Genomic DNA, 24,381 nt, shown 5'->3' with positions numbered 1-24,381 from the left:
GGTCTGTAATTAAATATATTTACAATTTGATTTGTTTTCAAGGTAGAAAAAAATCTTTAACAATATGTTGGTTTTTACTTATGGTGATCTCCACTTCGTTTCTCACGTACATCGGGAAATGCCATCTGCTAACACATCTTTGTTTTTCTTCATTAGACACTGATACTTGTTGTCTGGTTGTTAGTAGCTCTGCTGAACTATGCATTTCTTATATTTTACACAGCACATACTTTCGTACACCACTGTTCTGTTTATTTTTACATTTTTAAGTGTGTATTGTGATATGTGGTGTTGCCAACATAACGTTGCCAGTAGTTTGTCTTTGACCTATATTTTTTTGTATTTTAGTTAATTTTATATGTGTAATTCTATTTAATTTTGTTGTTCTGTAAGAGTAGTGAAGGAATAGTGATGGACTGATTTATTTAGGTGACAGAGGGAGAAGCCATGATTTGTGGACGTAAATTAATAGTCGTGTGATAGAGTGTGAGTTGGAAGAGAAAGTGAGGAGCAAGGAGTGAAGTGAGGGTGAGTAGTTGCGTGGGAGAGGGTGAAGGAGGAAACGGCTCTCTCTCTTTTCATGTAATTTCTTCAAGCACTTTATATAGTGTTTGGTTTCCAATATTTATTTGATCAGTTAGCAATTGTTTATTTTGTTATACTCTGTGTGAGGAAATTTTCTTGGAAAGGGAGGTGGTGTCTGTCTTTACTGATTCTTATGATGTTCACATCTTTTCAATATTGCTTGGTCTGTGGTATTCCACATACACAAAACATTGACACAAAATAAACAGTTGCTCAATGAGCAAATAAATATATTGGAAACCACACACTATTTAAAGTAATTGAAGAAATTGCGTGAAAAAGAAAGGAGACTTTTCCTTCCTTCACTCTTTCCCATCCAACCATCCCCCCACCCTCCCCTCACCTCCCAGTTTAATTTCACTTCTTGCTCCTCATCTTCTCCTCCAACTCACACTACTATTCACTTATGTCCACTAATAATGGCTTCTCCCCCCTCCCCCCCCCCCCCAAAGGAAGAACACTCCATTACTATTACTTCACTACTCTTACACTGTATATAAATACAAAGCATAATAATTAAATACAATGGAAATGGAAATGAGCGTTTGGCGTCATTGGCCGGGAGGCCCCTCGCGGGGCAGGTCCGGCCGCCATATCGCAGGTCTTATTACATTCGGCGCCACAGTGGGCGACCTGCACGCCGGATGGGGATGAAATGATGATGAACACAACACAACACCCAGTCCCTGAGCGGAGAAAATCTCCGACCCAGCCGGGAATCGAACCCGGGCCCAGAGGACGGCAATCCGTCACGCTGACCACTCAGCTACTGGGGCGGACATTAAATACAATTACACACATACAATTAATTGAAACTAAAAAAAAATGTTATGTTGGTAACACTACAAAACACAGCCACTATACACACTTTGACATATTAAAATAAACAGAGAACAGTGGTGTGCAAAAAAGTGTCCTGTGTAGAACATAAGAAATGCATAGTTCTGCAGAGCAACTAAAAACTGGACTACAAGTATCAGTGCTTAATGAAGAAAAGCACCAAAGATGCGCTAGCAGACAGCATTTCCTGATTTAGGCCAGAGACCAAGCAGAAATTACCGTAAGTAAAAACCAAAATATTGTGAACAAACTGTTTTTCGATTTTTAAAACAAATCAAATTGAAAATATCTTTAATTAAAGACCACTGTTGACGCTTTACCTCAATAAAGCGAAATGCGCCTGGTGGAGGAGAAACATTTTATTGTAGTTGCAACAAAAATACCCTCAGGAAATGTAAAGCAACTACAGTCAATATGGCCACACAAATGAAGAAGTTATAGAACAGCTATAGGATTTGTGCCATATTTGCCAATTGGTTTGTTTTCAAGTGATGCTTTTAATAGGGCACACTGTAAGGAATGCTTAAAAATTAGGATTTGTTGACCTGCTTCTATTCTTAACATTTGTAAACATACCAAAAAGACATTAAATACCTTCAAAAAATTTTTTGCATGAGCATATTGAGCCACATCATATACACAAATATTCAAAGCAGATGGTGGTACACATCATTCACTACAAACAAAAGTCATATAAATTTCACAAGATTATTGTTGAACAATTAATGAAAACTTCTGGTTAAAAATTCTTTTGAATTCTTCTACCTGATAATAAAAATTCAGTATAATATATTTTGCACTCAGAAATTTCTTTTGGTGTGGCTAGCAACCAAATACATGAACATACTTTCATTCCTTGCCATCATATAGAATTACATTGTAGGATGATACTGCTGGCATAAATAAAGGATTAACTGTGCAAAAGTGAAGAAGAATATTATGTGTGTGTTGGGGGGGGGGGGGGGGGGGGGGGGAGTCTGCGGTTCTTGCAGAGGTTTTCGTATTCTTGCATTGACTGCACAGTCAGCTGATTCTGAAAGGCGTTTGCAGCCAATAACAAAAATGTTTCAAATTAATTGGTATTACACAGCTGCAATATTAGGCACAAAAATAATTTCTGTGGAGACATTGATCCCTTGGCTTCAGAGGGGGCAGGTGCTCTGTATTCTGGTGGAATGGAACAGGGCTCCACATGTTGCATGCTGACAGAGGAGAAAAATTGGGGATTCCAGTAAATATGAAAAAATTAAAGATTTACCTTGTCAGCCTTCTTTTACAAGGTACAGTTTTATCTACATATTAGGGTTTGAAATAAAGTTGTGACACTTTGTGTTATTGGCAGCTGCATGTGAATATTAAGCAAGGAGCTGTATATAGCCAATAACTAATCAATAGAAATGATACATCCACTTTTTAAGCTTAGTGAATTTCCTGGTATTTGTGCTTAAAAATATATTTTATATTTGGTGTAGGATCCTTAAATTATCTTCAGATGGTGAAAATTTCTGAATGAATTCAGGATCCGAAATGCTTCTTTGCATCCATTTTAATGAATTGCATATAGTTCTTTCATAATCAACACTTTCACTAATTGGTGAAAATAAGTGTGAGAAGATTCAGGGTTCTCCTCGAGACCACTTCTGCCAGATATATTATTATTTGAACTGCGTAGAGATTCTACCATGGAAATGATGGTATTAAGATCTAAATTTTTTAAACAAGCTATATCTAACAACCTAATGATTGCATAAAGGCCCAGAAGCATTAAAAAGTTTCTTATTAAGCTGGTACAACTACAAACAAATTGTAAATCCAGAGTGACTCTATAGTAAAAATAAAGTAATTAACTTGAAGAGTTGTATGAATAACACAGCTTTTTTACCAGGCATGGCCTTCTTGCTTAGAGAATGTGCAATACCTCCTCTCACTTACAGAATTATAGGATATTCCAGATATTTTAGATCTATGGCAGGGATATCAGTTTGGCAGAGAAACAGTGAGTCCATGTATTGTTCAGTGCTGGCAGTCTCCTTCATGAGCTGGTATATTTAGAGACTGTATTTAGGAAAAATAGATTTTGTCATCTCCAGGTTAAAATGCCAGACCAGTGACAGAATAAGGAAAGCATTCCTTCCAGACTTGAAAACTGTTTTCTTTAAAACTTTCCAGAAACATAAAGTGGAAAATACCTTCTTGCCACCATGTAGATGACGGTGCTGGAGAACTGTTAATAATGGTTAATGATGATATTCTTCTGTTACAAATGATGGAAAAAAATAAAATTCCATGTTGTTGTTGTTGTGGTCTTCAGTCCTGAGACTGGTTTGATGCAGCTCTCCATGCTACTCTATCCTGTGCAAGCTTCTTCATCTCCCAGTACCTACTGCAACCTACATCCTTCTGAATCTGCTTAGTGTATTGATCTCTTGGTCTCCCTCTACGATTTTTACCCTCCACGCTGCCCTCCAATGCTAAATTTGTGATCCCTTGATGCCTCAAAACATGTCCTACCAACCGATCCCTTCTTCTAGTCAAGTTGTGCCACAAACTTCTCTTCTCCCCAATCCTATTCAATACCTCCTCATTAGTTACGTGATCTACCCACCTTATCTTCAGCATTCTTCTGTAGCACCACATTTCGAAAGCTTCTATTCTCTTCTTGTCCAAACTGGTTATCGTCCATGTTTCACTTCCATACATGGCTACACTCCATACAAATACTTTCAGAAACGACTTCTTGACACTTAAATCTATACTCGATGTTAACAAATTTCTCTTCTTCAGAAACAATTTCCTTGCCATTGCCAGTCTACATTTTATATCCTCTCTACTTCGACCATCATCAGTTATTTTACTTCCTAAATAGCAAAACTCCTTTACTACTTTAAGTGTCTCATTTCCTAATCTAATCCCCTCAGCATCACCCGATTTAATTTGACTACATTCCATTATCGTCGTTTTGCTTTTGTTGATGATCATCTTATATCCTCCTTTCAAGACACTGTCCATTCCGTTCAACTGCTCTTCCAAGTCCTTTGCTGTCTCTGACAGAATTACAATGTCATCGGCGAACCTCAAAGTTTTTACTTCTTCTCCGTGAATTTTAATACCTACTCTGTATTTTTCTTTTGTTTCCTTTACTGCTTGCTCAATATACAGATTGAAAAACATCTGGGAGAGGCTACAACTCTGTCTCACTCCTTTCCCAAACACTGCTTCCCTTTCATGCCCCTCGACTCTTATAACTGCCATCTGGTTTCTGTACAAATTGTAAATAGCTTTTCGCTCCCTGTATTTTACCCCTGTCAACTTCAGAATTTGAAAGAGAGTATTCCAGTTAACGTTGTCAAAAGCTTTCTCTAAGTCTACAAATGCTAGAAACGTAGGTTTGCCTTTTCTTAATCTTTCTTCTAAGATAAGTCGTAAGGTTAGTATTGCCTCACGTGTTCCAACATTTCTACGGAATCCAAACTGATCTTCCCCGAGGTCCGCTTCTACCAGTTTTTCCATTCGTCTGTAAAGAATTCGCGTTAGTATTTTGCAGCTGTGACTTATTAAACTGATAGTTCGGTAATTTTCACATCTGTCAGCACCTGCTTTCTTTGGGATTGGAATTATTATATTCTTCTTGAAGTCTGTGGGTATTTCGCCTGTCTCATACATCTTGCTCACCAGATGGTAGAGTTTTGTCATGACTGGCTCTCCCAAGGCCATCAGTAGTTCTAATGGAATGTTGTCTACTCCCGGGGCCTTGTTTCGACTCGGGTCTTTCAGTGCTCTGTCAAACTCTTCACGCAGTATCTTATCTCCCATTTCATCTTCAGCTACATCCTCTTCCATTTCCATAATATTGTCCTCAAGTACATCGCCCTTGTATAAACCCTCTATATACTCCTTCCACCTTTCTGCCTTCCCTTCTTTGCTTAGAACTGGGTTGCCATCTGAGCTCTTGATATTCATACAAGTGGTTCTCTTCTCTCCAAAGGTCTCTTTAATTTTCCTGTAGGCAGTATCTATCTTACCCCTAGTGAGACAAGCCTCTACATCCTTACATTTGTCCTCTAGCCATCCCTGCTTAGCCATTTTGCACTTTCTGTCGATCTCATTTTTGAGACGTTTGTATTCCCTTTTGCCTGCTTCATTTACTGCATTTTTATATTTTCTCCTTTCATCAATTAAATTCAATATTTCTTCTGTTACCCAAGGATTTCTATGAGCCCTCGTCTTTTTACCTACTTGATCCTCTGCTGCCTTCACTATTTCATCCCTCAGAGCTACCCATTCTTCTTCTACTGTATTTCTTTCCCCCATTCCTGTCAATTGTGCCCTTATGCTCTCCCTGAAACTCTCTACAAGCTCTGGTTCTTTCAGTTTATCCAGGTTCCATCTCCTTAAATTCCCACCTTTTTGCAGTTTCTTCAGTTTCAATCTGCAGTTCATAACCAATAGATTGTGGTCAGAATCCACATCTGCCCCTGGAAATGTCTTACAATTTAAAACCTGGTTCCTAAATCTCTGTCTTACCATTATATAATCTATCTGATACCTATTAGTATCTCCAGGATTCTTCCAGGTATACAACCTTCTTTTATGATTCTTGAACCAAGTGTTAGCTATGATTAAGTTATGCTCTGTGCAAAATTCTACAAGGCGGCTTCCTCTTTCATTTCTTCCCCCCAATCCATATTCACCTACTATGTTTCCTTCTCTCCCATTTCCTACTGACGAATTCCAGTCACCCGTGACTATTAAATTTTCGTCTCCCTTCACTACCTGAATAATTTCTTTTATCTCGTCATACATTTCATCAATTTCTTCATCATCTGCAGAGCTAGTTGGCATATAAACTTGTACTACTGTAGTAGGCATGGGCTTTGTGTCTATCTTGGCCACAATAATGCGTTCACTATGCTGTTTGTAGTAGCTAACCCGCACTCCTATTTTTTTTATTCATTATTGAACCTACTCCTGCATTACCCCTATTTGATATTGTATTTATAACCCTGCAATCACCTGACCAAAAGTCTTGTTCCTCCTGCCACCGAACTTCACTAATTCCCACTATATCTAACTTAAACCTATCCATTTCCCTTTTTAAATTTTCTAACCTACCTGCCCGATTAAGGGATCTGACATTCCACGCTCCGACCCGTAGAACGCCAGTTTTCTTTCTCCTGATAACGACGTCCTCTTGAGTAGTCCCCGCCCGGAGATCCGAATGGGGGACTATTTTACCTCCGGAATATTTTACCCAAGAGGACGCCATCATCATTTAATCATACAGTAAAGCTGCATGTCCTCGGGAAAAATTACGGCTGTAGTTTCCCCTTGCTTTCAGCTGTTCGCAGTACCAGCACAGCAAGGCCGTTTTGGTTAATGTTACAAGGTCAGATCAGTCAATCATCCAGACTGTTGCCCCTGCAACTACTGAAAAGGCTGCTGCCCCTCTTCAGGAACCACATGTTTGTCTGGCCTCTCAACAGATACCCCTCCGTTGTGGTTGCACCTACGGTACGGCCATCTGTATCGCTGAGGCACGCAAGCCTCCCCACCAACGGCAAGGTCCATGGTTCATGGTGGAAGAAATTCCATGTCAGCATGGTAAATGTTATATGTGTCAACTTGTATGCACTGTACAAGAATGTTGCATTAAACACCGACAGCATATCTGCCTCTTACAACTGAACAAATCTGCAATGACTGACCATTCAGTATCTACTTGCATGACCACAGTGTATGACAATGTCCAAATACTGGTATCAGCTTCATCCTTTTGGATTCTGTGATCAAGGAATTATTTGAAATAAAATTGCAACACTTCTTGATCAACAGGGATGATGGTATCCATGTAGACATTTCATGGAATACTCTCAGCTTACAGTTTTGCTTTCATTAGAAATTCTGATTAAGAGTCTTTACTATGTAGCATTCTTGCAACAGCCACTAGTGTGAACACTGAACATCTGGACTCATAACCATTGTGAATTTGCAGTTTGGTGAGTGGCTCTTTGTGAGTTCACAATCAATCCTTGCAACATCTTATCTCTGTCACTTAAACTTTGATCTGTGAGTGGTGTTGTTGTGCTAGTTATACCAGCTGTGATGCATGAGCATTGAACATCAGTATGGCTTGCAGTTATACGGTTTTGCCACCTCCAAAAATAAATAGGCATACATTCACAATCAGAATTCAGTGAAATTCTTGCCTTGACAAAGACTGAAATGGTGTAGGCTGTAATGCCAGAGCAACAAACAATTATGTCCACATAAGATGCCCTAAAGGGTACTGCAGAAAATAAAACATTATTAAGTTTGGTATTTTTTCGTGCATGCAAAGGAATAACAAGAAGTAAAATAGTGATAACCAACAGAAAAAATGGTCTTTCCTTCTCATCTCGTGTAAGTCTCCCCTGAGCTGTGGTTGTTTGTGACTGTACCATAATCCTCCTGATCTCCTAAAACCCACAGTCCTTTTGTTTCATCCCTCGTCTTTCCCTTTCAACCCTTCCGCCAGAAGAATGAGCCACTGGCTCGGAAAGCTTGCACATTTTGTAAACTTTTGTGTGTTTACTCCTACCACCCCTTGGTGAGTAGATTTTTTTTAGGTTTATCCAATTGTATTATGGTTTTAGAAAATTTTCTAGAACTGATGAGGACATTGAACTTGGAAAACAACTCTCTCATAGGGTTTCTCAAGCTTGACTTTACTGCATTACTTTCTTACTCCTTGTCTAGAGCAGAGGTCCCCAAACCTTTTTGTCTCAAAGACCACGTGCCAAATTTTTCCATTTTTTGTGGATCCCTCCTGCCTTTCATATAATGAATTTGTACAAATTCATCAACTTCATGTGTGTTTTGGGACAGCTGATACAGTGCTACTCTCTTTGATAGGTTGAACAGTAGAAATGTGGATTGAGAAACTTAAAAGAAATGTGTTGTGTTAATCACTTTAAGCAAACACAGAATGCAATTTTTTTTTATTTTTTATTTATTTATTTTTTTTTAGAGGGGAGTATGAGCCTGATGCTTTATTAGCAAATTTACAATCTTTGGCTTAAATTTAGTTAAGTTCAACATAAAATCTCAACAGTCTGTGATTTCCAATCTGTATTGAATATGACACTGAAACCCTCTCAAGATATGAAGATGGAAGAGCTATCAAAAACTTTTTCACAGTAGTATGTAACACAGGATAAGTAACAGGTATCTCTCTCTGAAGCCAGAATTGCTCATATCCCATTCTAAACTACACCTTAATTTCCTCATTAGTGCTTACTTTTATCAGTTGTTGTAATATGACATCAGTTTCTTCAATAACACTGTACAGATTAATAACTCTTTGTGGTATTTCAGTAGTAAAACCATCCTCAAACCCAATTTCATAGCCTTGTGAAGCACATTTAAATGTTGAATGTAGGATGAAATTTCATCAACCTGACAGTTGACTGTGACAAATTAGGAAACTGAGAAAATTCATGCCATCCATTATTTTCTCACAATAGTATAGCTCTAGCAAGAAAAACTGAAATGATGGACTATAGTTTTATCAGATTTAGTCTGTCACCTTGTAACTGCAGTTTAATCTCAAAATAAACATCTGCTAATAACAATTACCAGGTAAAGTTGACTCATCGAGTTATATGTAGAAATATTTCTTTTTGCAGATAATTACATAAGATGCTTACAATATCATAACTTATTTTGTCAATTCATCTTTGAGCTTTGTTGTTGCTCAAAGGAATTCTTTTGCGTAGGCACCCTGTATCATAAGCAAGTTTGTTTAAAACAGCTTGTAGAACCTCTTTAATGGCTGGCAAAATTACCTTTCCGCGATACTATGTGGTTTTGCAGATTTTGCTGTAAGCAGTGAGATATTGTAAGACGCCCTCAAACTATCATTGTCTCTTTGTGATGTTGAGGTGAATGTATTGTCCACAGTGGGTCTCAATTTGAAGTTTTTTTTTTTTTAGATCCTTACCTGTTTTATCAGAGTGACACCTGCTCAGATGATCCTCCAACTTGGTTGGTTTCATAGCACCATAAAAGGCCCATAGGTAATTTTTGTCCAACAGTGATGGATTGAAGTCAAACTTCAAATAATCAACATTTTACTGTCTACGCCTATTTTTACATTCAGGCCTTTTTAGAATCAATTAAGTTACTTAGGTAAATGTGACAAAACATAGAAATGAGTCAATTCTCCCAACCTTAAGTATGACTGATGTCTTTCTACACAATTGAAGGAACTACAAAAGGAAAATGTGATAAAAAATAATTTACTTACTGTTCTCTGACACTCCCAAACAACATGACGTTGATTCACCTTAATTCTATGGTACATCTCTCCACAAAGAGATGGAGGGCTTCCTAGTTCTGGATTGACAGAAGAAGTTGGTAGAAGTTGATTGACTTTGGCCTGCTCATGCTTTGTGTCCAGCAACTACCAACCTCAGAGATGTAACCCAAAGCCTTGAGTATTTAGCAGTTGTGAAGTGATTGTTGTGCAGTTTTGTGTCACAAATTAATACACCTCTTGATGAGTGACAAAACTGTTCCTGGCCCATGGCAGGCAGCACCAGATACTCATTCCACTCCTCAGAAAACGACCAGAGGATAAGTATTTTATGGAATGCTGCAAGCAAAAATAAGAGTTGCTCCACCCTCTCTCGTAGCCTATAAAAGGAATAGTGACGTACATGGTAGCAAGATCCAGCTGTGTGAGAATAATTTGGAATATTGGTTGTGACCTACCTAAATGGGATTCTCTCTCATTGACCCCCATTTACGTATAACACTCCCCTAAGCATCCCATTCCCTCCACAGCTGCTGACATGGAACCCATGGACTCAATATAGATTTCTTTGGGAATCTCTGTTACAGAAAGAACACTGTCTGTAACATAGTGCCTGTTAAAATTACTAAAAAAATAACTCTGAAAGTCATAAATGCAGCTATTTGCCTTGTGAAACAACAGAGAAACACCTACTTCATAATTTCAATAACAGGGGCATGTAGAACAATATTGATGGGTACGTATAAAAAATTGTGCATAATTGAGATTAGGAGCTGTCACAATGAAGAGATTATCATTGAAAGATAGTATAAAGATAAGTACATGGAATGTGAAGACGATGACTTAGGCTGGAAAAATCAACAATGCAATCAAAGAAATGGAAAGAATGAGCATTAAGATCATGAGCATTAGTGAAATGCAATGGCCAGGTTCAGGTTCTTGTAACATCAATGAACACAGAATTTACTACTCAGTAACATCTAAAGGTCAGCATAAGTCTGGAGTAGGATTTATAGTATCGAAAGAAATTGCAGAATGTGTCACTAATTGTGTACTTGTTTCAGAGAGAGTGTTGTTACTCCAAATAAGTGCTCTACCCGCACAGCTGAACATTATTCAGGTCTACGCTCCAACAACAGACCATAGTGATGAAGAAGTTGCAGAATTTTATTCCCAAATCTCAGGTGTTTTGCAACAACTACCGAAGAAAGATCTTATGATGATTGTGGGAGATTTTAATGCCAAAATAGGAAGGAGATCCGAAGGCGACCTTACAGGTCACTATGGTCTTAGTGAAAGGAATGAGAGAGGCGAACTACTCAGTGCATTTGCAGGAGAGTGGAGATTCAATAACTAACACATTCTTCACACTACCACCAGTCGTCTCTACACCTCGAAGTCCCCAAGAGATTCAGACGAAAATATTACCCGGAATCAGATTGATTATGTTTTGATAAATCAAAGATATAGAAACAGTTGCCTCTCAGTGAAAGCCTATCCAGTTTCCGACATTAACTCGGCCTACATTCCCCTAGTTGGTGTCCTTAAAATCAGAATGAAGACAGTTCAAAAGAAAAAACTCAAAACATATGATATCCACAAACTGAAAGAATCTTCCGTAAGAGAAACTGCAGGAGTCCATCTTAATAATAAAGTCTGTGTCAGGTAACTTGTGCACCGAAGAGAAAATTAAAAAGATGTACTCTGTAGTGGAATCAGTTAAAGAAGATCATCTGAAATCCAGTGTCACCAAAAAGAAGTCATGGACGACTGAAGAGATACTTAAAATGATGGACAGGAGGAAAGTGAAAAGTAATCCTGATGAATACAAGAATATCAACAAGGAGATCAGGAATTGGATACGAGAAGCTAAGGAAAGAGAAATACAGGAACAGTGCAATGACATTGAGAAATTACAATTGAAACATGACAGTTTTAATATTCATAAAAAAGTCAGGGAAATGACAGGAAATTACAGAAAAACGACAGGAAACAGGTTGGTGAATAATAAAGAGAAACAATAGTTGGACAAGGCGAACTTTAAGAAATGTGGAAAATATACATAAAACAACTCTTTTATGACAACTGGTCAGAACTTCCTCAAATATATTTGCTAAACAGGACCTAGAATTCTGCTGGAAGAAGTACAAGATGTGATAAATGGAATGAAAGAAGGTAAATCACCTGGTCCTGACCATGTGAATGCCGAAATTCTCAAGCTGCTCTGTGAGGATAATTTAAAATGGTTGACTGCAATATTCAGTGACATCTATGACTCGGGTAACATTCCACGGGAATGGCTTAAATCCGAATTTTATTACATTGCCCAAAAAGCCCGGAACTAAGACTTGTGGTGAATACAGGACCATCGGCCTCATGAGTCACTTGCGAAAGATATTTCTGAGGTTCATTCACCAAAGAATCTACAAGATCTGTGAAGAACAAATTTCTTCTACATGGTTTGGTTTCAGAAATGCGTTTGGCACATGCGAAGCCTTATTTAGTGTCCAGGTACTATTTCAAAGGTGCAAAGATGTGAATGGGACATTTATGCCTGCTTTATTGATTATCAGAAGGCTTTTGATACAGTAAAACACCAGAAGATTGTTGATGTTTTAAGAAGCATTGGTTTGGATGATAGAGACCTACGCATAATTGTGAACCTATATTGGAATCAGTCGGCTTCTGTGAGGCTGGACAGAGAAAATACAGAAGAAATAAACATTCTACGAAGTGTAAGGCAGAGTTGTATATTATCTCCACTGATTTTCAACATCTATTCAGGACACTTCTTTAAGGAAGCTCTTGATGAAGTAAAGATGGGAGTGCTCTTAAATGGAAAATATATCAACAATATCCGAAATGCTGACGACACAGTAATATTTTCTGATAGTGAGGGTAGTTTGCCATACCTTATGATAAACTTGCACAAAAAGCTCTGAATATGGTCTAGATGTCAACTCTCAAGAAATGAAAACAACAAAAAGCAGTAAAAACAGAGTCCCTGCATGCCACATTAAGATAGACCAAAATCACATAGAGCAAGTACATAAATACAGGTACCTCGGCACTCCAATAAATGACCAGTGGGATGAGGTGAGAACTCGAATTGGAAAAGCCAGGGCTGTCTTCAATAAGATGAGTAACCTTTTCACGAATCATGGCTTAACATTGCTGACGAAGATCAGACTTCTACGCTGCTATGTATTTTCCACCCTCTTCTATGATGTTGATTAGATTAGATTAGATTAATACTAGTTCCATGGATCATGAATACGATATTTCGTAATGATGTGGAACGAGTCAAATTTTCCAATACATGACATAATTAGGTTAATTTAACAACATACTTAAGTTAATATAACAACTTTATTTTATTGTGTTTTTTTTGTTTTTCTTTATTCTTTATTTTTTATTTTTTATTTTTATTTTTTTAATTTTTTTTAATATTTTTTTTTCTTAATTTATATCTAAAAATTCCTCTATGGAGTAGAAGGAGTTGTCATTCAGAAATTCTTTTAATTTCTTCTTAAATACTTGTTGGTTATCTGTCAGACTTTTGATACTATTTGGTAAGTGACCAAAGACTTTAGTGCCAGTATAATTCACCCCTTTCTGCGCCAAAGTTAGATTTAATCTTGAATAGTGAAGATCATCCTTTCTCCTAGACACACTGCTATTACTTTTGAATTGGGTTTGGTTGTTAATAACATATTTCATAAGAGAGTATATATACTGAGAAGCTACTGTGAATATCCCTAGATCCTTAAATAAATGTCTGCAGGATGATCTTGGGTGGACTCCAGCTATTATTCTGATTACACGCTTTTGTGCAATAAATACTTTATTCCTCAGTGATGAATTACCCCAAAATATGATGCCATATGAAAGCAATGAGTGAAAATAGGCGTAGTAAGCTAATTTACTAAGATGTTTATCACCAAAATTTGCAATGACCCTTATTGCATAAGTAGCTGAACTCAAACGTTTCAGCAGATCATCAATGTGTTTCTTCCAATTTAATCTCTCATCAATGGACACACCTAAAAATTTGCAACATTCTACCTTAGCTATATGCTTCTGATTAAGGTCTATAGTTATTAATGGCGTCATACCATTCACTGTACGGAACTGTATGTACTGTGTCTTATCAAAATTCAGTGAGAGTCCGTTTACGAGGAACCACTTAGTAATTTTCTGAAAGACAGTATTGACAATTTCATCAGTTAATTCTTGTTTGTCAGGTGTGATTACTATACTTGTATCATCATCAAAGAGAACTAACTTTGCCTCTTCATGAATATAGAATGGCAAGTCATTAATATATAATAAGAACAACAAAGGACCCAAGACTGACCCTTGTGGAACCCCATTCTTGATAGTTCCCCAGTTTGAGGAATGTGCTGATCTTTGCATGTTACGAGAACTACTTATTTCTACTTTCTGCACTCTTCCAGTTAGGTACGAATTAAACCATTTGTGCACTGTCCCACTCATGCCACAATACTTGAGCTTGTCTAGCAGAATTTCATGATTTACACAATCAAAAGCCTTTGAGAGATCACAAAAAATCCCAATGGGTGTGTTCGGTTATTCAAAATTTGACTGGTGAAAGCATATATGGCATTTTCTGTTGAAAAACCTTTCTGGAAACCAAACTGACATTTTGTTAGTACTTCATTTTTACAGATATGTGAAGCTACTCTTGAATACATTACTTTCTCAAAAATTTTGCATAAAGCTGTTAGAAGGGAGATTGGACGGTAATTGTTGACATCAGATCTATCCCCCTTTTTATGCAAAGGTATAACAATAGCATATTTCAGTCTATCAGGGAAAATGCCCTGTTCCAGAGAGCTATTACACAGGTGGCTGAGAATCTTACTTATCTGTTGAGAACAAGCTTTTAGTATTTTGCTGGAAATGCCATCAATTCCATGTGAGTTTTTGCTTTTAAGCAAGTTTATTATTTTCCTAATTTCAGAGGGAGAAGTGGGTGAGATTTCTATTGTATCAAATTGCATAGGTATGGCCTCTTCCATTAACTGCCTAGCATCTTCTAATGAACACCTGGATCCTACTATATCCACAACATTTAGAAAATGATTATTAAAAATATTTTCAACTTCTGACTTTTTGTTCGTAAAGTTTTCATTCAATTTGATGGTAATACTGTCTTCCTCTGCTCTTGGTTGACCTGTTTCTCTTTTAATAATATTCCAAATTGTTTTAATTTTATTATCAGAGTTGCTGATTTCAGACATGATACACATACTCCTGGATTTTTTAATAACTTTTCTTAATATAACACAGTAGTTTTTATAATTTTTGATAGTTTCTGGGTCACTACTCTTTCTTGCTGTCAGATACATTTCCCTTAGTAAGCCATGGTTTGTTACAAGGTTTCTTAAGAGTATATTTAACTATTTTCTTGGGGAAGCAGTTTTCAAATGCATTTACAAAAATGTCATGAAATAAATTATATTTTAAATTGGCATCAGGTTCATGGTACACCTCATCCCAGTCTAACTGCTGTAGGCTTTCCCTGAAATTTGCAATTGTTAAATCGTTGACTGAACGCACTACTTTGGAGGACTGTTTAGTATTGCTGAATGGAGCTATGTCATATATTGTAACTAGCTGTGCACCATGATCAGAAAGACCATTCTCAACAGGCAGAGCATTTATCTGGTTAAACTTATCTTGGTCTATAAAGAAGTTATCTATCAGTGAGCTGCTATCCTTTACCACCCGAGTAGGAAAATCAATAACGGGTGTCAAATTGAAAGAACCGAGTAATACTTCAAGGTCATTTTTCCTATTACCCTCTTTCAGAGAATCTACATTGAAGTCCCCACAAATAATAATTTGCTTCCCCCTGTCTGACAGATAGCACAACAAGGAGTCCAAATTTTTCAGAAATAGATGAAAATTTCCTGATGGGGACCTATATACAGTTACAATTATAAATGTGCCTTTATTTAATTTAAGCTCACAGGCACATGCTTCTATATGTTTCTCTACACAAAACTTTTTTGTTTCTATACTTTTTGCACAATGATAACTTTTGACATATATGGCAACTCCTCCTTTCTCCATATTTTCTCTCATTACATGTGCAGAGAGCTTATATCCACTTACATTTACCTTATCCATATCAGTAACAATGTGGTGCTCAGACAGGCATAGTATATCTATTTCATTCTCAGCTTCTAAATCTTCTAAACAAACCAGAAGCTCATCTACTTTATTCTTTAAACTCCCAATATTTTGATGAAATATACTTACATTATTTTTAATTATACTTTTATGAGAACCTTTCCTTATTCTAACATTTGCAGTACTCTCCTGTCTGAGTTTCTCATTGTGCTTAGGCCTAGTTCCTATACCAGTGGTCACATGGTGTTCAGAGAGGCAGATTATGTCAACTGGGTTGGGTGACTTTAATTCATCAATGCAATTACCTAGGACTGAGATACAACTTGGTGGAGATAAAATTTCTGGTGATTGGTGAAAATTTATAATTGATAGCTGTGATTGGTGATCCAATGTGCTACAATTGTGCTGTTTAATTTCTTTCCTAAACTGAAGATTTGTTTCAATCCTGACCTCTCGTAGAACTTGACATCTTTCTGTCTTACCTATCCTAAAAAAGGTGCTGCTCCAACACCTGTAACCACTGGTATTTTACCATTCATGGCAGTGCCTCCCCCCCTTAAATTTCCTGCTATTACCCCAGCCAGTTTCCCCTTCCCTTTCCTGTTGAGATGTAGGCCGTGCCTGGTATAGTACCACCTACTGAGATAAACAACAGGAACCACACCAATATGAGCCCCCGCACCCGATCCAAGCAGCCATTCCAACTCCAAATTAACTCTCCCAACAGAAGAGTTCAAATGAGGCCGGTCATGGCATCTCAGGACAGATACAAATTCAACATTGGTGTGTCTCGATGCCGACGCAATCTTTACCAGGTCACACTCTATACTGTACCCAGAATCTCTGTCGATGCTGTTCCCTGGCCCTCCCACAATAACCACGGTGTCTTCCCTGGTAAATCCTTTACAGAGTGAACCTAAATCCTCTGTCACCTGATCCAGACTAGCACTTGGTTTGAAAAAATTTGTGACCGTGTATTCTGGTCCTAATTCCTCCTGCAGAAGTTGGCCTACACCTCTGGCATGAGAACTGCCTAACAACAAAACTTTCTTCCTTTTCGATGACTTTCCTACATTCTTTTTCAATTTCCTATTGAAAGTTTGTTGTGTCCTGTCTACACCTACCTCTGCTTGAGGCTCATCAGTTTCTAACTGAAGCAACAGGTCAAACTTATTTTTGACATTCACCACAAAACTGTCAGACTCAGTTCTAGGCGTGTTCCTTCTGCTACCTGTTGCCACTTCCCACCTCTCTTTGCCCTTCTCCCTCCTTAACCTATCCAGATCTTCCCTAGCCTGATGTAGCTCAGCCTGAAGGGCAGCAATTTTCCCCTCCTGTTCCACTATCTTCCTATCTCTGCTGCAAATCCTACATAACCACTGATGAGCCTGATCCACTTTCCCAACACCCACGCCACTGCAATCCCCCCAGTGAAAAAAACTACTACATCCATCACACCAAACCCCGGAACTAACAATTCTACTGCAAGTCAGGTACTTCTCACTCATGGCAAAAATAATACTTTAGCTAGAATAAATCAATTAAATTACCGAAAATCAAAAAAGACGTTACAAGAATTAAGCCTATTCACAAATGTATACAAGCAAGTTTCTGATTTAAAATTCCGCTGTTTTTCTGAGATCTGTATTAAAACAATGAAGGTATACGCTATTTATTATATATTTCACTCGATTGAATGAAAAAAAGGACAATTAAACGAGGTACTTTAACTTTGATTCTCCAAAAACGTTACGAGAATTAGGCCTATAAACAAATGTATATAGGCAAGTTTCTGATATAAAGTTACGCTGTTTTTCTGAAATCTGTATTAAAACAATGAAGTTACACGCTATTTCCGGTAGTTTACTTATTTGTTACCGAGAAACTAGTTAAATTACCGTGAAACAATAAACAAACACGTTTACAAAATTTAAGCCTAAGCGCGACTTCGCGAAGTTACGATCTTTTCGTGTTTTCTGAAAAAATACGCAAAGAAAAGTCAAACCTTTAATGGCAAGACTAAATGATACACTAATGCACGTATTTAGTTTGTTGTTGGCGTTAAACTAAATTATATTCCTGTCTAAATCACTTAACTTTCTGGAAATGGTTTCTGGCGTCACTTACTCGGCGGCCATCTTGGAATCATGTACTCTGACAGAATCGTTGGGTAAGCAGCTGGAGGCTTTTGAGATGTGGCTGTAAAGGAGAAGGCTAAGAATACTGTGGACAGCACATATCACAAATGTCGAGGTTCTACGAAGAATGAAGAAACAGAAAGAAGTACTGGCCACTGTGAAAGCAAGAAAGCTCCAGTACCTGGGACACATCATGCAGAACAACAACAGTTACCATCTCCTCCAGACCATCCTGCAAGGAAAAATACCAGGGAAGAGAAGCATTGGCCAGAAAAGAATATCCTGACTTAAGAACGTCAGAACGTGACCCTCTAAAACATCTACAGAGCTATTTAGAGCTGCTGCAAGTGACAGGAAAAGCAGTGCGAAGATGGTTGCCAACATCCAGAACAGATAGGAATGTGTGCATTAAAGTTCCATTCTTGAAGACAATAAAGTATGAGCAGTAACTGAGACAGTAAAATGGGAATGAATATCAACAAAAATACCACTCTCAGTGATGAAGGACATAATATAAGATCACACTTGAGTGGCATTGCCAGTATTTCAGCCTTTCTCTCCACAAATTTGCGATGACTACAGGAGAAGTGTAGATGTTATGCCTATGTTGCATCCAGAAGTTCTAAACCAGAAGTATAAAATATAAAATAAGACTGGATACACATGATGAAGAAATTTATTATACAGGAGGAAATTGATGTAAATGAGCTCTTGTGGGCAATTTTTTTTCTGCAAGCAGTTAGTGATGCATTCTAATACAGTACTGATATTTAATACTTCTGCTTCAGTTATTTCCAGCACATCACAGAAATGAAAGATGTGGTATATGATAACTCATACACATAAACAGGCATACGGAATTGCAGGCATACTTAAGATGAGGTAGAGGTACTATATAGAAAGCAGGGGTGCATACACGCGCACAGAAGCAGATGCGGGCACGCACACAAATTTTAGAACTGCGTGTTTTATACTTAACAATGATACCACCACAACCTTCACTCCACCACAGACATGACAGATACAAGAATCTGTTGATACATACTCAGCACGGATTCGGAAAATGTCATTCTTGTGGTGACATTTATTGTCTCATCAACAGATGCAAAAATCCATTGCAGAATTATTTAGGCATAGTATATGTATGTTGTGAAAAATGATAATTGATATTAAATAATGAAAAATGTGGAGTTATCCACATGAGTACTAAAAGGAATCCACTAAATTCCAGTTACACAAAAAATCACTCAAATCCAGAGGCTGTGGATTCAACTAAATACTTAGGGATTACAGTTACAAATAACTTGAATTGGAACAATCAAATAGATAATACTGTTGGAGAAGTGTACCAAAGACTGTAATTTATTAGTAGAACACTTAAAAGATGCAACAAGCATACAAACAAAACTGCCTCGACTACAATTGTCCATCCTCTGGAATACTGCTGCGTGATATGGGATCCTTACTAGATATGGTTCACAGAGGGCATTTAAAAAGTTCAAAGGAGGGCAGCTCATTCTGTATAATTGCGAAATATGGGAGAGAATGTCACAGACATAATATGCAAGTTGGGGTGGCGGTCAGTAAAAGGAGGAGGAGGAGGGGGGGGGGGGGGGCATTTTCACTGTGGCGAGATCTTCTAGTGAAATTTCAAACTCCATCTTTCTCCTCCAAATATGAAAATATTTTGTTGAGACCCAGCTATCTAGGGGGAAAAATAGAGGAATCAGAGTTTGTACAGAAAGATTTAAATCTTTGTTTTTCCTGCACGCAGTTCCAGAGATGAAGAGAGGAGAAATAGAGTGAAAGTGCTTCTGTGAATCATCTGCCAGACACTTAATTGTGAATTGCATAGTAGTCATAGCAGTCCAAATGCCATCCATAAAAAACATGCCCAGACTCACAGATTTGTGACACAAACACACACACACACACACACACACACACACACACACACATACACACTCCATTTCGTACTGTGATGGCTCTAGAAGATGGAGGAGGATGAGGAATTCTTGCTGTATAAATTCTATAAGTATGAAGAAAATCAAATAGGGCCAGTCCGTAAGGTCTCCTTGTAAGGTTGGTTGGTTGGTTTGGGGAAGACCAGACAGCTTGGTCATCGGTCTCATCGGATTAGGGAAGGATGGGGAAGGAAGTCGGCCGTGCCCTTTGAGAGGAACCATCCCGCCATTTGCCTGGAGTGATTTAGGGAAATCACGGAAAACCTAAATCAGGATGGCCGGACGCGGGATTGAACCGTCGTCCTTCCGAATGCGAGTCCAGTGTCTAACCACTGCGCCACCTCGCTCGGTCTCCTTGTAAGATCAGATCACTTAGGGAAATGATTGCTGGATCCAAGCCTGTAGTAAACAGAGAGAATTATTTTGCATTGGCTTGTTTGCTTATTAGCTTACAAATAATTTGGTTGTAGATTGTTGATTTTGGGCCAAGTGATAAAGTGTGTACCTAGGAACGAAAAGGTTGAGATATTGAATCCCAATCATACCATGAAATATTTCAATCTTCTTCAACCTAACCTTCATCTCAGTGATTTGAAGATTTTGAAGATTCAACAGTAATGACCTGTGGTTTGGGTTCTATGTGAAAATGTAGGTCCCCTTTTCCTGCTAAGATTGTTGGGATAAGCTAGTGACACGAAATCTTCAAAGTGACATCTTACTGAAAACTTGCACCAGCCTGTTGAGACACACGTGGGTGTCTTCTCTGGTAACAATATTACAGGCTGAACTAATTCTTTAAAAAGTTTTTTGTTAGTCGTTAATATAAATTTACTCTTTACAAGACCACAATTCTTTTGTCTCAGGTGGATGGTGGGGGAGCACCTCTTTTTTTGTCTCAGCAATTTTACTGTCTTGTAATCTGTGCATAGCAAGCATATTCATTTAGATGTTTCATCCCTTTTTTATGATTTGTGGAAAGAACTCCCTGACTCTTTGATGGGAAGCACAAGTTATTAAAATTGGTAATGTCCTGCATTGTATGTCGGGCAGGCAGCATGCTGACTCAAGAAGCGCTATCTTAATGTGGGAAATTGCCCATGTACAAACTTCTGTCTGGACTAACTTACTGTCTTTCTTATGCAGCTGATTTCACAAATAATAAAAGTCAGCTATCTTTGGTTTAGTAATTAATTTCACTTTAAAATAATTTCACTAATTTCAATGAGGAATTCTTGGGTAGTTTTTCAATAAATTTCTAATGCTGCATTGTGGGCTGAACACTTTTTTTTCCCCAAAATTAATCTGTTATATTGGTTACTGGGCTGAAAAGATGCTCCTCCTTCTCCTCCACCCTCTGTCTAACCTCCTGACTGCACCTAGCTGCCCTACCCTTGTTTATTGTAGTTCAGTACATTGACACTTTGTTAATTGAATTGAAACACAGTAAAAAATACATCCGAAAATCCTCTTGCTCACTTACCTTATTTCAAAAACATAAAAGCAGACTCATGCAGTAAGAGTAGCACTTACCTTCTCATGAATGGTAGTAACCACGTATCACTGGCAGCTTGTTGACATTTCCAGGATCCTGCAGTTCGCACTGCACTTGTGGGCTAGAAGGCTTGTGCTGTTCTTGTGAGCAAAGTACCAATACGTCCTCCATTTCAGCATTGCTGGATCCACTGAATACAATAGTTGTTTGTAATGTTTTGTAGGTAATGGTTATTACCAGCTAACCAGAGATTACTCGTGGAAAGGAGTGGAGTAAAATATGTCTTCTTCACATTCCAGAATGTAACTTTTCCTTTATAGGTACTTAAGTTCAGTTCAGTTAAGATGTCAACTTCTGATCCTTTCAAACTTTTTCATTTTATGAGTAAAAATAAACAATGTGAGAAGTTTTAGCTTGCTTGCAATAAATACTTTGTGTCTGGGTGTAGAATTGATGGAGAATATTGTCCCAGATGACAGTAATGAATGGAATTAAGCAACATAAGCTGATATTTAGATACTTTCATCATTGAAGTCAGCAGTAATATGCAGAACAAATGTTACGAATCTTATGCAACATAAAAGATCAGTAATATGTGATTTGCAGTCAGTATGCACACCGGAAGTTTTAACATTCTTTTCACGTATTTTTGTTTCTGCCATGCTCAACCTTGCATAGCATTTTTCTGAGACAATGATGGACCATTTACAGAATACAAAGTTGTAAGTTCTGTGAAATTAGTTTCAGGTAGGTACCATTCTTAAGGAGGAAGTTCCAGAGCCAGTACCTGAGGACAGTGAAGCAGCCATATCAGAAAATGAATCAACTGCACTTCTTAAACATGCTTCATCAGAGGCTTCTCTTTCTAGTTGTGAAACAGTTATTTTTGAGAGGAGATCACCACTTGATGAACAAAGATTATCTCGCAGGCCATCGAGTGATATTGAAGAGGTAATCAGATATTAGGTTTTCATGCTTTGTCTGTGCATTATTATTTTTGATCTTTCTTCACCCTTCCTATGTATCTTTCTCTTTCCTGCTAAGTGAATGCATGAAATAGCTCCTAAATTGTTTCTTTATTATTCATAGATTTCACCAACAAAAATTTTGTGTCTCAATATAAGATTAATTAATTGTACAGATGGTTGGATATTTATAATTTCTTGTTCTGTGAAGATTGTATCAAGTAGTAAAATATAAAGCATGAAGGAACTATTTGGTCATTATTCATTTACATAGTGTGACATCCAAACTAAATTAACTTTGATTCAAATTACGTAAAAAATTTATGAACTTTTCATTAAATTCTATCTACAGACTGTAAGATCTACATTCCTTCCTTATTTTGTTTTCTCTTTTTGTTTAGGTTATCCTGGTTAAGAGTATAATTCAAAATCTGGAAGCTCTTGAAGCATGTGACTCTCTTGAAGCCATTTCCCCTGATAGCATGACATCTCCACCACGTGTAGAATCAGTTGACAAGGCTGTCACAGCAGAATTAAGTGAAAATGACATTGACTATAAGAAAGAAAGAAGGAAAAACAGGAGGAAGAAGAAGAAAAAGACAAAAAAGAGATATGATAAGAAAAAGAAAGAAGATAATGGAAAAGATGATCTGTCTGATGTCTCTTCTTTTTCTTCTGATGATTATCTTGAATCTAAAAAGAAAACATTAGGAACATTAGATTATCTTGCACACTGCTCAAGTATGAAGAGATCTCCATCACTTAAAACACATGATCAGAGATCTTCATCTATTTCTCCAAATCGTTCTCTTCCATTTCCATCAACAAAACAGCTGAGCTCTCATAAAGGTTTGAAACGTTCTCCGCACAGCAGTGCACCTCTAAGATATAAGCCACGTGCTGTGCATTATGAAAGAAAATTGAGACGAGGTGGCAGTAGCAGCTCACCAAGCCCATCACGTTCCTGGCATAGTCGTAAAAGACTACAGTCAGCTGTGAAGAAGTGTTCCACTGTCACTTCCCGCAGCCCAACACATTCCCCACCTCGTCGCAACCTCCATAGCCGATATACAAAAAAACGATATCATCCATTGAGGTCACGCTCAAAATCTCCAGTGTTGAAAAGACATTACAGGTTAGTCAATTTCTTTATCATTGCTAAATATTTTTGTTACTGCAAATATAGTTCAATGCAGTTAAATTGAAGTTTTGATTGCCTGTGCTAGATCTATAAATTAGATGTAGCATATGCCTCAACTAAATAGTTTGTATTTTAGTTTATCTCATCTTGTAAACTGGCATCAGTGCTTTAATCATCATTTTAGAAACGTATATAACTTTATAGGAAATGATTTCATTAGTTTGTGCACTTCAGAGCATGGAGAAATTACCAAACAATTTATATACAGTTCAGTACAACAGAAACCAGTCCAAAATTGCAAATTTTACGTTCTTTTCGCTCAATGACTAGATTTGGACCGAGACCCTTTTTCAGATCATCATAACAGTCAAAAATGGTATTTCGAAGATTTGAAAACCATGTCAAAAATGTGCAATTAACAGTTACAGCACATAGAGAAGTTGCTGGCCCACACCTACTCCAACATGATGGAAGTTCTTCAATACAGTTGTCAAAATCTCTCTGAAAGACCTAACATGTGTTTATTGGTTGTGAATATTTCAAATATAGTGTGTTCCAGGGAGAAATACAGACATCTTCAAGAAGTATTACGAAATCTTTAAAGGTCTTTAGTTGGAATGTGGGCATACTGTGTTAGGAAGAGCAGTTTATTAATTATACCTTACAGAAGAATAACAACAGCAATGAAATGAATTGGCCATCATACATATTGATAAGAGGAAACATAGACACTGTGCAGCAAACAACAATCAATACCCATACAAAGAAAGCAGGTCTTACCCGACATTCCTTTTCCTGTTGTCA

At 37.6% G+C, this 24,381-nt stretch overlaps 1 protein-coding gene across 1 annotated transcript in view; it reads left to right on the top strand.

The window, feature by feature from the left end:
- The window catches only part of LOC126254107 (uncharacterized), a 285,482-nt gene that overhangs the window by 154,511 nt on the left and 106,590 nt on the right, over window positions 1-24,381 (top strand). Inside the window, exons 5-6 of the mRNA XM_049955283.1 lie at window positions 22,213-22,422; window positions 22,838-23,571. Of these exons, the coding sequence (XP_049811240.1) occupies window positions 22,213-22,422; window positions 22,838-23,571 (944 nt within the window). The remainder of the gene's footprint in view (window positions 1-22,212; window positions 22,423-22,837; window positions 23,572-24,381) is intronic.

The sequence above is a fragment of the Schistocerca nitens genome, chromosome 1 (genome assembly GCF_023898315.1).
Source record: "Schistocerca nitens isolate TAMUIC-IGC-003100 chromosome 1, iqSchNite1.1, whole genome shotgun sequence".
NCBI lineage: Eukaryota > Metazoa > Arthropoda > Insecta > Orthoptera > Acrididae > Schistocerca > Schistocerca nitens.
Note: the sequence above shows the minus strand (reverse complement) of the source record. Positions and strands in the feature narration are given on the sequence as shown.